At 38.3% G+C, this 17231-nt stretch overlaps 1 protein-coding gene across 2 annotated transcripts in view; it reads left to right on the plus strand.

Moving 5' to 3' along the window:
* csmd1a (CUB and Sushi multiple domains 1a) overlaps positions 1 to 17231 on the plus strand; it is a 663682-nt gene that overhangs the window by 525367 nt on the left and 121084 nt on the right. For both annotated transcript variants that reach the window (XM_056249348.1, XM_056249359.1), the window contains exon 30: positions 7606 to 7800. In XM_056249348.1, coding sequence (XP_056105323.1) covers positions 7606 to 7800 — 195 coding nt within the window. The remainder of the gene's footprint in view (positions 1 to 7605; positions 7801 to 17231) is intronic.

Here is a 17231-nt window from a genome sequence, read left to right on the forward strand (position 1 = left end):
CACCCATTAAATGCTGACCCGGATGACCAGATAAGGACTTTTGCAGATATTTCCAGCTCATCCTAAGAAGAAGGGGCTGAGGGAACTCTGACACGTTAAAAGCACACTGCATTTTTATATATTTGAGATGCTGATATTAAAGACTCCATTGAATTCAAATAGGAGGGCTTTGTGGCTTTTAGTCCATGCCTATTAGATTTGAGGCTATCATTATACTAGTGTACTCCTAAATTTGACTCCTAAATAAAGTCTTTCTCTTCCAGGAAATTGAATAGAAAATATTGATGACTTGCCTTGCACTCAGGGACATATACAACATTCTCTCAAGAATGTGCCCTGAGTAGTGATAACAAGTAGAACATATTTAATCACAGATAAGAAGAAACTGCAAGGCCATAGGATGTTATAAAAAAGGATGCTTCAATATGTCTTGTTACAAATTCCTATTTCAGTTGGAAATACATCAATACAGAAAGTACAATTGTGCATGTGTAGCCTTTTCATGAGGTTCTTAGCAATACCACCACTTGAAGCTTTGGCATCAGTTCTGGAGTACTAAATGCATGTGTTAGTGAAAGAGCATTTGTTAAATGATTCACAGGCGTACAACTTTCCTTTAATTAGTCAAAAAAAAAAAAAAAAAAAAGCTCTTAAGTGGTATTGAGTTATATGTTGTGTTTCTCTTCAGTAATACTATTAACCTTTCTCAGTGAATACCGGGCAACATTCCCCACTGAAATTGCAAGTTTCGCCAATCTGCCCTATGTAAATGCTCTTTTAAAAAGAATGTGTTTTTGTATTTTGAGAATCAGGGCATGCGACAATGACAATGCACCATCCCGAACGTGCTATGCACCTCCCTGAAATCATTTCCACTCCCAGTGGCCCTTTTTATATCATGATTATGGTTGAGTAAAAGTACAGTTCATGGATTGTTGAATATTTTAATTGTAATTATTTTAATGGCAGCCTATTGCACAGTGTAGATGAACTCTGACTTCAACCTTTTGTCTTTGCTCCACATGAATACCCAATACATTTTAAAAGCTTGCTTGCCAATGTATTACATTGCTTTGTGATGGTTTCAACATCCCACAATGCTTCAGGATTTCACTTTCATGTCGTGACATTAGGTTTGTCCTGTTTATTGGGAAACTGAGTGACACATGGGAGTTTGATTTTTGCTGTGAAAGCTCATCAGAGAGCACGATCAACTCACAAGTGACTTGACTATTCGAAATATATGCTTCAAGTCTCTCTCTATGCAGTGGTTGAGATCCTGGTGGAGCACCTATTTCTGAAGTATTGATTATATTATTGATAGCATTTCATTGCATTTCTTCTTCTGACTTGAATTCAAAGGTGAAATGTAATTTCTCCATCACTAGTGTAGTGTAGTTTTAAAATGTAGATCTGCAGATCTGCGAGACATTAGTTTCGTTTCTAGCACCTGCCACTCTGCATATACTCAGAATCCCAATGTTAGGGGAACAAATAAGATAAGATAAGAAGATAAGAGATAAGATGAGATAAGATCAGATAAGATAAGATAAGATAAGATATAAATAACAGAAGGTTTGGCACATTTCAGCATGGATTATGCGTCTATCAATCTTTGCATTCTATGCAAACTTTGGAAAGGTGCTCTTATTGAAGAATGCATCAGTTTAAAAAAACAATATAACAACTAAATATACATTAGTAATAAAGCAGTGGTCTGTTTAATTTTTACGTCTGTAAGTAGGAATGTAAATGGTATTGAAAAACGACAGAATGACAATATTTGGTGCTAAATAGTTGGGAGTAATGCATTACAAGTGATGCGAGTTATGTAATCAGATTACTTTATTAAGCAACGGGTAAAGTAAAACGTTACTTTTAAATTTGCAATAACATATGGGTTACTTTACTGTAAACATGATGGTTATTGTATAGTTCTAGACTAAATGTGAGCATGAATTTACTAATCTCACTTGCACAAAAACAGATTCAGTATACCTCAAAATGAATAATAGCAGGGAAATGCAAATTAAGAATATTACACAAACCTTCAATAATTAAATGATTTTTTACACAAATATACTTAATGTATTTAATCTCACTTTATTTACCAATATATTTGCTGCTAACTTTCGATAATCCAACTCAAACATACTAATAAGCAAAAATGACAAGATAAACAGCACATTTGTTATTTTTATTTGTATATTTTAATTGCTGAAGTAATAGTCAGGCCAGCTGACAGTCTTGCCTGGGCCCGGGACAAGATAATCTTAGATGGGGCCCCCCCACGATTTTTTTTATTTTTATAAAACACCATATACTTTTACCCAAAATGAATAATAAAAACACGTTTAAATGGGTACATTTTCTATAAATGTCTTCATTTTCTTTTCTGACATAGCCTACTGCAGTTCTTGTTAAAACACACTAGACATGCATAATCTGTGCATTTTGGGCACTTTTTGTGTGAAATCATATTTATTTTTTGTCCATCAAAAGTGTGCTTTCACTTTTAAGCATGAGCAGCGCAGCAAAAATAGACTCGGATCTGACCCATTATCTGTTCACCGATGATGACGATGCATTTCAGCCGGCTTTTTATTTCTCATCTCCATAAATAGTAGTAAAGCTAATCCAAGGGCTAGAAATCAATGAATTATTTGCTAATACTTCCTCGTCATCATGGAGAGCGCAGTACGCACCGCTTTCTCCTTTCCACAAGCGTTTGCTCTCCCGTGGCGTCTGTCGTTGCTATGCAACAGTGAACTTAGGCGCGCCTGTAAAAACGAGCGCGCCGCGTCGCTATTATGAGCTAATATCCAAAATATTTCCATATGTGGCTCTTTCCTCCTTTCTTATCAACAAGTGGATTTACAGCCACCACAGCAGCAGCACCGCCGGTCGCCATGTCTCAGCGCTTTTATGAAGAGGACGCAACTGCACGCGTTTTGGGCATGCACGCGCATCCCGGGTTTGAGAAAACCTGGTACCGTGGCGTGACGTTTAAAAAGAAATTTGTACCGACTTGGTACCGAAGTGCCGTTGACCTTTCAAACTCAGGCTGGAGTCTATTTGTAGGTTTACTATTTATGAGGCCCATGTAGCAATATAGCAGTTACAGATGTGATTCACTAATCATTATACTTATCTTCAAGTGAATATTAAAAACTTTAAGTTTGTTTCCTGTAATTTGGCATCTAAATAGAAGCCTAATTCACATTACCTATATGGTGGAGCAGAGCACCCAGTGATTGTGTCGCTGTGAAGTTCTCAGGGAGTTTAATCTCCCACATGCCTTGTTGTGATTAAAGGCTGCTGTTGCCAGTGAAACAGTCGAAGTGCCGGGTCTTTGACAACACTCATAAACGTTGGCTGCGCTGTTTCTTACCTTGCTCTACGTTGACTTTACTAACGTTAGTTCCAGCTTCACCGTCACCACCTTTTTAAAAATATTTGTTTAGGACATCTCGAAGGCCTCTATTTTCTTCTTCTCTTTTCTTTTCTTTTCTTTTCTGAGCACCGGACTTGTGCTGACCGGACATTTTGAGCGTAACGTTAGCCTACTGAACTTCAAATCAAATGACAACATCATATTTCGATCAGTGGCCAAACCATTTTTGTTTGGGGGGGGGGGGGGGGGTTCTTGACCACTATTTCAAGGACAATTAGGAAGAAAACGAATAAAAAGCTTTTATGTAACTCAAATATTAGAGATTTTTTCAACAAATATGCCTATTTTATTTATTTTTTTAACAATTATTCCATAATTTAATGAGGGCCCAGTTCTGGGCCCCCCTTCCTACCCTGGGCCCGGGACAACAGACCCGTTTGTCCCCCCCTGTCGGCGGGCCTGGTAATAGTGTTGAACTTTCTTCTCCTGAATCCTGTTTTTCTGCAATCCAGAATGGCAACACAGCTGAAAGGTTTGTTTCTCTACAGTACAGGCTTGAATTTTATATTTCCTTTAGTCTGAAGCTTATTTATTTAACTTTTGGTGTAAATGGGCCATTCAATCTGTTAAAAGTAGAAGTTTTTTGTTTTAGTTTTTTTTTGTTATTAATAAACATGCAATCAAGAAAAAGTAACGCAAAAGTAACGTAACACTTTAATACATTACTTTCCAGGTTACGAATAAGGTTACACAATTTTTTCAGGAAGTAATGCAATATTGTAATGCATTACTTTTAAAAGTAACTTTCCCCAACACTCATTATAAGTGGATTTTTGATGTTTGAAATTAACTCTTTAAACGTTAACTGCATATTGATGACTACAATTTTATTGTTTAATGTTATTTTTAGTATTATTGTTCTTTATTAGTATTAATAATCATTTATATAATGTATTTTGTGAAGTCAGGGTGTGTCTGTACATGTGTGCAGAGGAGAAACGTGGGATGAGCTATATTTGGCCATACAGGAGTGTGTGCAATAACATTTGTTCCACTGATGCAAAGGGTATTCAGTACGGTGTAGTACAGCATTCTGTATGAGGAATGAGAAGAAAGAGGATTGTGCCGAGTGTAAGCGTGAGGTATACATTCTATTTCAAACATAAACAACATGTTTTTCTGGTAATGTAATTTCTTTGGTCAAGCAGCGTATAAAGCCCAGCCTTTGTGTCCAGAGGAACAGAGAAAGCTGGGTATGAGAACATCTCTCCAGTAAATTGTCTTTTTCTCCTATGTCTTGATATTTATTAATAAATAAGAGATCTCTTGGCAAATAACTGGTGTCCGGTCCTGTGAATTAAACAACGGGGATAAAAGTTAATTCCAAGTCTACAATATGCTCGGTTTTAACAGTGTAGAGTTCAGATTTCTCCTTCAATCATTAGTTTCTGAATGTGATTGTGGAATGTCATTGTTCACTGTTTGTTGTTGCCTTTGCTTTGCGGGAACAACAGCCCTTTCTATTCTAAGGTCTGAATATGTGTCTCACTCTCTCCATTGAAGCTTTAATTAGAATGTGTCATTATGACAATGAAATGATGGAGTCTGTTTCTCTCTGTTGTTGTATTTTCTTTCAATTAATGCATTGTCCTTGTTTGTTTACTCTTTCCTTTATATAAAGCCAATCTTTTATCTGCTATTGTTCATCACACACCAGTAAACCCAATTATTAATGCCCTTATTAGGGGGAAGAAATGAATATGAGAATATTGCAGTCTAATGACTATCATACCTTGAGGAAAAACCCAATAGACTGATAAATGGAGAAATATATAATAAAAAGAGTGACACTTAAGAAACACTTACAGAGGTAGGAATGCCATTGCTTTAAATCAGAGATTTCATTTATGAGATCATTTATTAATAAATTATGGACCCAGGCAAACTTTGGGGTAAAATGTTGTTAGTAAAGCGTTATTATTTATAATAACTTTTATAAATGCATGTTATAATAAATAATAAAGTAAGACAGAATTGTCAGTTTTGGGTGAACTCTTCATTTAAGAGTGTGACTGGCTATTTTGACTCATTTAGTCACATTTCAGTTCATTTTGAAGAATTCCACCCAAAATAAGACAAAAGAATGGGTCAAATTTCCACACATCTTATTTGGGCCTGCTAATAAGGAGTTATTGAATCTGAAATACATGGTGACAGTGAAGGCAGGCAGTCTCATGACAGAAATGCAGATTAGGGTGTGCAGAACTGTGAATAATCTGTTTGAATGTTAAGATCCCCTTTCCCAAAGGCTGTAAATGACGACAGAATATTTATTTTTGGGCTTATTCCTTTTAGTCTGTGCGGTGCACTCCAGGTGCACTCTGTTGTTGTAGAAACGAGGAAGATTGTGTTGCACACTTGCAATTTTGCAGATAGAATCTTCCCCACCTCCTTCCCACTTTCTCAGGTCCCCAAAGCGCAGGCAGATAGCTGTTAACTGTCAAGTTGTTTGGCAGCCTCTCCAAGCACCACCTCCGGAGCTTTCTCCAACTGTCCTTCTCCCGGTGTCGGGTGCCAGAAGGACAGAGACCATCTTCTGCATCCCCGGCGCGTTCACCTGCCTTTCCCCTGGTGTTAGTTCGCTTTAATGCATAATGCCCTCAAGCCACTGTCTACTCTCTCTTCACACTCACTGTCGATCTTGTTTTCTTGCTACCTCTCTTTTTCTTTCTGTCTGGTACCTGTCTCAGCCCTGGGAAAGGGTGGCAGGTAACACAAGAGCGGGAGATGTGATTGTGCATTTGATTAGTTTTGTTCAGGGTCACAGGTAAATTACAGGCATGATTGCTTATATTTAAGGCTGTCAATTAAAATCATGTAGGAATCAAAATACTGACTTAAGCATTTCACAACAGGGGCATTCATATTTTTTTTTCTGTTTAACGTGTTAAAAATATTGAACACAATTAACGCAGCATCCATTTTTCCCCCTTGGATAGCCTTACAGTAAATGATAACCTCATCTATAAGACGCAAAAGAGAGCTCGGTAGATTGCTACAGGGATGACTCATTTTTGTAGGCCAAACCCCGGAAACTAGGGTTTGGTACAGTTCACATTTTAACTGGTACCGGTACCTGAAATTCGGTACCTTTTTTTTGGGTAATTTAGGCATGTCATTCGTAGAAGTGTTATTGACATTTTGCCAGAGCTGCCTTGGTCGCTGTCTGCCATTTTCTGTGATGCTTGAATATTAATAAAAACAACCATTTTAGTAATAAATATATATATATATATATATATATATATATATATATATATATATATATATATATATATATATATATATATATATATATATATATATAATTCTATAAAATGTTTTGTTTTCCACAAATTCTGTGTTGTGAATTTTCTAGGAATCAAATTAAGTCATAAAACATTAATTTAATTGATCTTTTATATGAAATTAAACTTTTTTTGTCAAACAGCATGCGGCGCAACTGAGCTTTATACTGTTAAAATTACAACATAGAAGAAAAAGTGTGATTATTCCTTAAAAATATTTTTTTATAATAATGTATTATTATTAGTGTTAGTATTATTATTAAATTAAGATATCTAAGTTATCAAGTTGAACCGAACTTTTATTTTGATGGGTTGTGGTGAAGACCTTTGAGTTTCCGTGTGTTAATGATATAATGATAGTTTTTCTTAAAAGAAACTGTAAAATGCTGATGAACTTCAGTGACTCTCAGAACGGCTATGAAAATGAAGTTCATCCATTCATTTTCTCATACAGTGAGACTGCAGAGGCTGAAAAACACTGCGAGCGTCACGCGATAATCCACGGCTAGCTGTGCATTAGGCGATTTTAATGCACGATGTGGAGGCAAAGTACCACCCGACACGAGGCCCGACATTCCAAATCCATTTGTCCTGTTGTTGGAAGTAGCACAAGTATGTGGAGTACGCCAAAAATAGAATGGCCATGCGATTACTGTCAGAAACTCAATGCAGAATTTTGGAAATTTTCCCATTCAAGTAGACATAACTAGAGTCATTACGCAGATTCCTGCTGAAAGATCTGACTTTGTTTTAAAGGGACTTTTGTCATTTTCTGATCCAATCCCTCCAATCCAATCCATTTTTCCCCCTTGATTATCCAAGTAAACAATTTCTTAAAATGGTATTTATATATTTTTTTGACAGAAAAGCCACGAGAATCATGCTTCGACCCTGGGAATATTATGAATGGAACTAGATTGGGAATGGACTACAAGCTGGGATCAACTGTGACGTATCAGTGTGATTCTGGGTACACCATTGCGGGACCACCCACTCTCACCTGCATCATTGGGACTGATGGGAAACCTGTATGGGACAAGGCTCTGCCTACGTGTAAAGGTAGGACCTGAACGGTGCCGTTTCTGTACAGAGACATAAGGGGTGTTGATAGGAACTACCAATTATTGTTGCACAACAATGATGAGTCTTTTATCTCAAATGGTATATAATGTGTTGGTCTGGGTGCATGCTACTATACTTTAAGACCCATGTTTGGGGTAGAGAGTAAAGGTGGTGAATGTTTGGTTTGTGCCTTCTTTAAACAAAATATAATTGTTAACTGTAACCTGTGTCATGCAAAATATTCATAACGCATTGCCACTATAGGTTACAACTGATGCCAGACTTATGTTATATTTTGGTTTGTGTCTATTAAATTAAAATTTTAAAATGAATGAGATGAAGTACATTTTGTTTGTCAAGTATTTATTTCACTGGATTATTCAAAAATAGACATTATGTCATGAATATTTAATCCATAAATCATTTTTCTTGTTCCATTACCATAAATCATTATTCATAAATTATTCGTACCATGGCATACATTTTTTTTCTCCTTTGGATACTACCCACCAATACAGGACATTTTGAATTATTGCTGGGTTTTTATTAATGAATTAATGTTTTCAAAAGATTGTTTGGTGCATTGATTTTAGAACCTTCATTTTTGTCCTGCAGTTTTAAATGCAAAGTATTGATGCATGTTAATTTGATTAAGCACTTCTTCGTTTAAAGAAATAAGCAGCAGCCTCCTTATCAGAGACATTATTCCTTGTGTTGTTTGCAATCTTGAGAGTTAATTGATTAGGCCATTGTTATATGCATAGTTCTGCTCTGTCACACTGCCATTATTTATTGGGTTTGGAGAAACCATCTGGTTCTCCCATTGGCTTACTCAGAGAGAGAGAGAGACAGAAGCGGACAGAGGCCTTCAAAAGAACAGCGCCCATGTCTTTGTCCCTTAGTGACAGAAGAGAGAGCTTGGGTGGTGACAAGTGCCACTCATTCACACATTCCCTGTCAATCCGAGACCTTTCTCCTTTCTCCAGCTTCCTCCTCTGTCTTCCGTTTCTTTTTTTTTCAAACCTTCTGGGTTTGTTCAGGGATCTAGCAGTCAAGGCAAAGCATAGGGATAGCAGATATATATCCCACCAATTATAATCCAAACCTGCCATGGTTGAGTCAGTGTTGTTATGTCCAGCCCAGTTCATCCGCTCAAATAAACAGATTGCAATTTCATTCCGTGCCGCTAGCTATGCAGAAATCACACACTTCACTGTTATGTAATTCCCAGTGTTTCGGTGATAATAGCTCAAATCACATGACAAAAGAAGCATGTGCTCCCTCTGAACCCAGCATGTTTAAAAACAACACCAGGTTATAGATATGAACGTGCAATGAACATCATTGACCCCAATCTGAAGGTCAAGCAAGGGTTTTTGCACCTCAGTAGCATCCGCTGATTATTTAACCTCTTTTGATGGAGATGGAAAGCCGCCGATGCCCTTTGCGAGACAGCCTCATTTCCGCACTCCAGGAACATTTTGTTTGTCCTCACTGATGGAATTTCCAGCACGTTGCTTTGCCCATCTTTATGCATGAGCTGTAACTGTGGGGCAGAGACATATTCCTATACAGGTCATTGTTGAGCTAACATAATCATCTGATTGTGTCATGAGAGATGCTTTATTTGAACTTAATCATCCGCACAGAGTGTACGCAAGCCCACGTTCGTACAATCCATTAGCTTTCTGCCTGCTAAGAATCCCCCCCGGCTCCTCTATTAGTTAAGTGAGGATGTCTACCAAAGACAACTGGATTCTGGAGAGGTTGGACAGCCTGACTCAGTCGATATCAGCCTCTTTAAATAACTGTAGCAGGGATAAACATTTTTTTTAAATAATGAAGTGTTGCAGTCAGTTGCAGTTCAACAGAGACCGTTTGCTGCTTCGGTTAGGCAATTCTGTTAAAACACCGGCATGCTGGTTTAGTACAGTTTTGTACAAACTGCTAAAACCCCAGCAACTGCAACACTTCACAACAACAGCAACTGATTCACACTTCAGACTATTTAAAACTTCCAGGCAAGGCTGTGAACCCAACATTCAGATTTTGGGTTGCACTTTATTTTACAGTGTGTGTACTTACAGTGTACTTAACTAAGAAAGTACTGGGTAATGTAAGATAACTACATGGGTTAAGGTTAGGTTTGGGGTCGGTTCAAGGTTATTACCTAGTTTTTACCCCAGTACTTGTAATTACTATAATAAGTACATAGTATGTAGATGGGGAACAGGACTGTAAAATAATGTGCTACCAAATTTTGTTTTGTACTTGACTTGTCTAGTTGTGGTTAGTGCTGGTTTGGTCCTTGTCTAGCTGGTGAACCAAAATAGCAATCCTGTCCAACAGTAAAACTTATCCAGTGAAGGTGGTTGAACAGAATAGTCTTTGTGGTGAAGCTGGCTGACTAAAGAAGTCTTGTGGATAATCTATAGTTAAGCTTCACCAGAATCCTTTTCAGCTTGACATTATAAACAATAGGTCTCAGACCGTAGTGATCATATAGGGATGCACAATATATCAGAATCATGTACAATTGTATACGTATGTCCACATGCAGCGCTTTTGTAGGGCGATATACTATATTGCACATCCCAACTGCTTGTTTGCTATATTATCCCCCAGCTCTAATCGGCTAAATGTGACTATAAGGCATGCAAATATTAAGATTTTATAAACATTAACAATATGATTATCTGCTCTTAAGATGTTTTGAAACAGTGTGTATTGTGAAAGCGATATACAAATACATGTAAGTTGACTTTATATTGGATATCTTCTGATTTTAAATCAATATTCGTTTTTTTTTACTAGAGGTTTCTGTAGCTCAAACAGTACATGTCTAACAAAATCATTACCTTTTGGTGTGTGATGTTTATCAATCGATATTTGAATAATTGGTCATTGATTGTTCAAACTTTTTATTTTATTTTTTATATTTAGATTGTCTTTAAGGTCCATCAAATGTTTTCTTTAATTTAATATTTGTAAAAAAAATAATAATAATAATTTCAGATTCTTAGACCCCACTAATATCTCAGTATCAGTGTTACTTTATAATCACTGATATACTATTATGGTTTTTGTTACTATTTTGAAGTTTTTGTTATTTTAATACATAAAGTTAAACTAAATGAAAATGAAAAATTGTGTAGATGATTTATTTTTTATTTTAGTTAAAGATTATTTGATTACAAATATCACGTTTTTAGTTTTAGTTACCTACAGGAACCCTGCTCAGTATTGTTCTCGTTTATCAGTCAGACGTCACTAATCATTGACATCCATAAGTATTTTGTGGTGGTCATGACGCATTGATTCACAGACAGCAGTTTGTGGAGGTTAATCCTTTTAGCCGTCCTCAGTCAGAGCCCTTTAATGCAGAGGTGTGAGGTTAGACGAAGTAGAAAAGAGACTGTGAGCCATTTGCGATGCTTTTATACACTACCGCTGCAGCTTCCTTTTATCAATAGTCCATGCTTACAGCTAATGAGGTAAATGGCTTGGTGAGTACTTATGACCTTTTAGCCAAAGTGGGCGCTTCCAAGTAGTCCAGTGAGAATGAGTCAGATTTGATTGGGGGGCGGCAACGGATGAACGGAGGTATCGGAGTTTCACTTTGTGGGGTGGGCGATGGCTTAAAAAGAATGCAGTTGGCACAATTGGAAATCGTTCTGAAAACCAAGGGAGATGTGAAGCAAATGTTGCCGTTTCACGGGCCATTTCATCATATTGTCTGTCACTTCAGTTTATTTCTAGTCTCCAAAATCTGTTATTTATGTCACCTTCAGCAAGGAGAGGCAGCGCGACATCACTGCATTTATCCATTGTGTCGACCTCCAGCGATACACAGTGCACATAGTGTTCAAAGCATAACTAATATACTGGAGCCTTAGGCCAGGATAATGACTTTAACAAGATCGTTTAAGAATTAATGGAGTGTGATGCTTTCACATCATTTAAGCCATACAAGCAGATGCATACATACAATGCACATGTGACACATGGCTGTAATAAACTTCATTATGAACTGATTTCATATTGCCATTTAACCACTTGAACCCCTTGTAGGAAAACAAATAGAAGAAATCGTAACATTCAACATGATGGCTATAGGCATGAACGTCCCTTTTCAAGACAGGCATCACCTGTCTTGAAAAGACACCTATTGTGACATGTGTTTCACAGGACTCACAAGTGCAATGCTTTACCAAGTGAGCTACCGATCGAGTTTATACGTCAAAAAAAGCCATACGGGAACTGTGGTCAATTCAAAAAGTTGTCAATTCAGCTGGTAACTTCAGGGAATTGTAAATGTAGGTATGTTTTGCAAAAATGTAGGTACAGGCACACTTTTCCAATAAGCTTGTGTTGTTTAAAAGACCTAAACAGTTTAAAATTCATTTCAGTAATCACATTTAAGGCCATAAAAAGTCTTAAGTATCTTAAATGGTATAACAAAACCAGTCAATGAATACCACACATTTATATGATCTACTATTGATGAATTGAGAGTTTTTAGCTGATTTATGCATTTATGGACTACCATTCGTACCATTGTTGTCAGATTGTATTGCTGATTTCACTTAATTTTGACAAACTGTTGCTGTTCAAGTCGACAGGAGCTGTAGTTGTACGGCTATTACCCACATCAGAAACAGCTGTCCAGGTACATAAACAAGATGATCACCAAATTAAATGACTTTTCTTAAAGACACTGGCAAAATCTGCACCCGATAAAGAACACCTGTAAGGTCAAGTCAAGTTACCTTTATTTATATAGTGCTTTATACAATACAGGTTGTTTTAAAGCAGCTTTACAGTGATACATGTCCCTCAACCCTTTGCTTTTTTGTTTATTACATATTTTGGCTAATTTTATGATACATTCATCTAACAACAAAGAACCATAAAGACACACAGCACCACACACAAATCTAGCAGCTTTCAAGAAACCACCAAGAACACCCTAACAACTGCCTACTGCCTGTCAAACTTCAAATCTCTGTTCAAACTGCTGCTAGTTTGTGTAAAGCTAAACTTTTCTCAACTTTACCACATCACTGGACATACCCACATCACACAATGATTTGTAGTGATGGGAAGTCATTTATTTTCTATGAGCAACAGCAACCATTGCTGTCACACATTGAAAATGAATGACTTCCACTTGGTGAAAATTTCTGTATGTAGCGATTTTCTGTAGCACAACCCAGAACATCCTTAGCAACACACTAGCAACCATCCAGCAATGTTATGACAATAACCTAGAGCACCCTGGTAGCCTCCTACCTTGTCCTAGCATTCACTAGAACACCAGAGCAACCATATAACAACATTCTATAAACCACCCAGAATACCCTAACATTTACTTAACATCCACTTAGAACAAACAGCAAAGCCTGCATCCCTTCAATCAATCTTTAAACTGCTGTTCATTTTCATTATGTAAACTTTCTCTGCTGCATCACTGGACGTGCCAATGTCATGCATTAATGTGACCATGCATAAAACACACTGTAAATGTGTTTCATGCATTGTCACATCTTCGTCGTTTGGTTCAACAATATATGTTATGAATATGTAATATATGTAATTTCCACACACTTTACTCTCGTATACATACGCTTCACTCAGTTAGAAGCATTCTCCACAGCATCATTGCAGTTCTTTTAGGACCTTGTAGGACCATCATTGTAGGACCAGTTCTAGGAACACTCCTTTTGGAGGAACTTATTTAGCTCCTACTTCAGAGCAGTGGCGGATGCAGAACGTGACAGATGGGTGGGCCTGGATTAAGTCGAGGTGGGCCTGATTCTAGGGTTTCTAGATTTTGTATTAGCTACTAGATAGTTATGGCGATGAGAAATAAAAACCGCACTGTACAGCTATGATCAGCTGTTTGGCCGAGCTTTCGAAGTTGTTACGGAAACTGAATACGGCCAAAGCTGAACGGTTGGTTTTTGTCACATGACATGCTTGCGGCACTCTCTGAAAAGTTGAGATGTTTTCATCTCGTCGCGGCATAGAAAAACGAGTGCGCTGCAGCCTGCAACACTTGCGTATGGCAAGCAAAAGTATTCATAAACGCCTGGTCAGGCGTCTGATTGCAAACTGACCCGTCAAAAGCAAGCGGGACGCGCGATTTGTCATAAAAGCGCGCGTTCTTAACGTGCACTTTGTGGTCACGGAAAACGCGCGTCAGAATCTCGTGGTTTTTGCATAAAAAAATAATAAAAAATAACGTATGAAACCTTATTGTAAAGTGTTACCAGAATTACAACTGGAAAATTTGCGAGATGTGTCTCGAACGAAGCGATTAGGGGTCTGTCCGAGGTGCTGAAATAAAAAAACAGTGAACGTGAAACCGAGAGTTGTTTTTCTTTTCTTGTTACAAAAACACTTCTGATGCATAAAACACCTGCAGACAGAAACAATCTCATTTAAATAGCAGATCACACGTCCAGGACGCACGTTTTGATGCAAAAACCGCGTGTTTCTGACGCGTGTTTTCCGTGACCACAAAGCGCACATTAAGAACGCACGCTTTTAATGCAAATCGTGCGTCCCTTGGCTGTCGAAACGCACGCGTTTGACGAGTCAATCAGACGCCTGACCACGTCGCTTTCATTATGAATGGAAATAACATTTATACATTTGTAACATTTGTAGGCCTACATTTGAAATAACAAACTTGAGCGCGCAAAAGACGCGATATGTGAACGGGCCCTTAGTCTTTGTCTTTCCAAGACATGGTCTTCATGTGAACAATGAGCCTCGTCGCCTCTCCTTGCAAGGGTTTCAAAGTCTGGACAAAATACAGTACAGTGAAATGACATAACTGCCAGATTCAAACTGTGCGTTCGCGGGTTGGCTGGCGCTGAGCCAGAGATGGACGCGCTCAGTGCTTGTCATATATCATATAAAGTGTTCGGCGGGTCGTATATGGCCAAACTTAATTCATTAATAGGCCTATTATTAAAATTAATTGTTTTTATGAATCTGATTGGGTGGGCCACCTGTCAATCTGGGTGGGCACGTGCCCACCCAGGCCCGCCCATAAATCTGCGCCTGCTTCAGAGTAGGGTCTAAACCAGCACTATAGGAACTACCAGTGACCTTAGTGTACGCTGATTGTCCGAACGCATGCGAAACACCAGCACCCGCCATTTAAAAAAAAAGCTGTGTAAACACACAGATTATAGCCTATATATTTACTCCAGAAACTAACTCTACGAACATGGAAAACAGTGATAGATGGGCCTCTCAACCTTTTTGCTGAGGAGAAAATCCAACACAACTTTGAGGGGACCAAGAGAAACATGATTATGTATTTCTGCTCAGCTAGCAACACTGGATATCAACCATAAACTAATGAACACGGAGAATGCGAGCATTGTGTGCTCAGGCTCTGGCGTTCTCAGCTGCGTCAAAATAAAGGTCACAATAACAAGCGTGGCTCACGTCACTTCAGAGTTCCTACTGGCGATGTGAATGCCACCAGGAAAATGTTCCTAAGGGAACCATTAGTTCTTGGGGAACCACCCTGGTGGCTAGTTCCTCGAACTAAGTTTCTAGAACTAACTGTTGTGAAAGCCCCTATTAACAGATAATCTGGGCTGGACATCGAAACCGACCAATGCCCTGGACGTAATTTTTTTTTTCTCTGAATGTCGGGAGGGATAATTCTGGCATAAATCAGCCTAAAACGCCTGTAGTCTGAGCCTGGCTTCATACTCTGGGGTTCCCTTATGCACATATACACATGATGTGCCCTCTTCTAAAACGACACTAATTGTCAAACATTCCCCAAAAATGGTAGTGCATATGCTTCTCTGAGAGTGCAAGTAGAGAGTGCAGTGCTCTATGCCTCTGAGTGAAGGTCTTTGTGGCAGATATGCAGATCAGGGTGAGCAGGGCTGGGAAAGACTCGGTTTGAATGTTAAGGTTCTCCCTCCCAAAGACTGCACACGTAGAAATGGCTTCTATATGCAATATACCATAAGCATCAGTCCAGCATCAGATTTCTAATGAAATGGCATGCTGGATTAGTAGCTCATGCAGTGTTATTGGGGTTTCATCAGAACACTCAACTCCACTAACTCCACTAACAGCCAATAATCGTGCTTTTACCAAGTGCATTTTTGCTTCTTTAACAGTTAATGCTTGCAAAATGGACATTTTTAATTAAGAGGAGATTGATTTGAATATGGTTAGTGACAGCTTAACAAGTAAATCCTGCGACATTAAACGTTGGAAAAGTCGCTGACGAGCAGGCAGTGACTGCTGGCCTTTTTTTCTTTTCTTTTTTTTGCCCTTTTTTTACACGCTTGTCATTTCCCTACCAACGTTTGGAATACTGATGCAGCCCAGAGCCATGTCCCCAAGCTTTTAGACAAAACTCATTAGAAAGAGGTGAGGTCCCTTTAAATAATGAAGGATTTTCCTCTCTTTCTTTGGTTCTCTCACCCAAACAGATCTTTTATTCGTTTCCATAGTAACTAAAAGACTGTCTCAGTACTGTTGAATGAGGACTCTTCCCTGGCTGTAAATAGCGAGAAGTGTGGGGGTTGGGAGCGCGGTGGCATGGCGCCTCTCAGAGGCCGTACAGATACACGGCTGTTTCTAATCCCGAGGAAACCTCCTTTTCGTGGATGCGTGATTTTGCTCAACTATGTTTGAGCGCTGGATTGTGAGGGAAGTTGGGGTTGGTCAGGTGGCAGCCACAGCTGTTGTCTCCATGCTTATGTGAGGCAGGAACACATGGGCTGCTACATTTAGCCACGCATGCAGTCTGGGCACAACAGAGCGCCGCTAACAACAGCTAATGAGCTGCCGTCTTAGGGAAGATACAGTTATCCCGCGGTGACCTGTTCTTATGTAGGCTAATGCCTGTTTTGATGTCATGCGCTCTTTGTCGAGCAGTTTTGGGCTCTCAGTGGATATTTACAGAACATAAAAAGATAAAAGGCTGAATCCAAACGTGGATATGGTTGAATTTAGTGTATGTAGGTTACCACAAGCTTTTGAGCACTCTCTGTTTTATGATCCAAATTTCTTTTCTTTTTTCCGTCCTTCTGTAGCGATGGTGTCTTATTTTTCAAGATCATTGCACTGACATTTTGAGTTGCATCAATATGAATCACTGTCAGCTGTTCATAAATTATTCTGATGTCATACTTTACAGGAATAGATCAACCAAAAGTGGTATGACCCTCATATTGTTGTTGTTTTTTAAATTTTTAATGGAACACAAAATGAGAACTTGTGAAAGCGGTAGATTGCATTCATTTTTGCTTTAATACATCAGCAAAATACAGAAGTTCTATGTAATTAAGTAACTATAAATTATAGACTTTTTTGGTTGTTGTAATGTTAAAACATGCAGGGATACTCGCCCAGAAATGCTCTTATTATTTGTTCACTAT

The sequence above is a fragment of the Rhinichthys klamathensis genome, unplaced genomic scaffold (genome assembly GCF_029890125.1).
Source record: "Rhinichthys klamathensis goyatoka isolate OS25496 unplaced genomic scaffold, OSU_Roscu_1.1 h1tg000003l_1, whole genome shotgun sequence".
Lineage (NCBI taxonomy): Eukaryota > Metazoa > Chordata > Actinopteri > Cypriniformes > Leuciscidae > Rhinichthys > Rhinichthys klamathensis.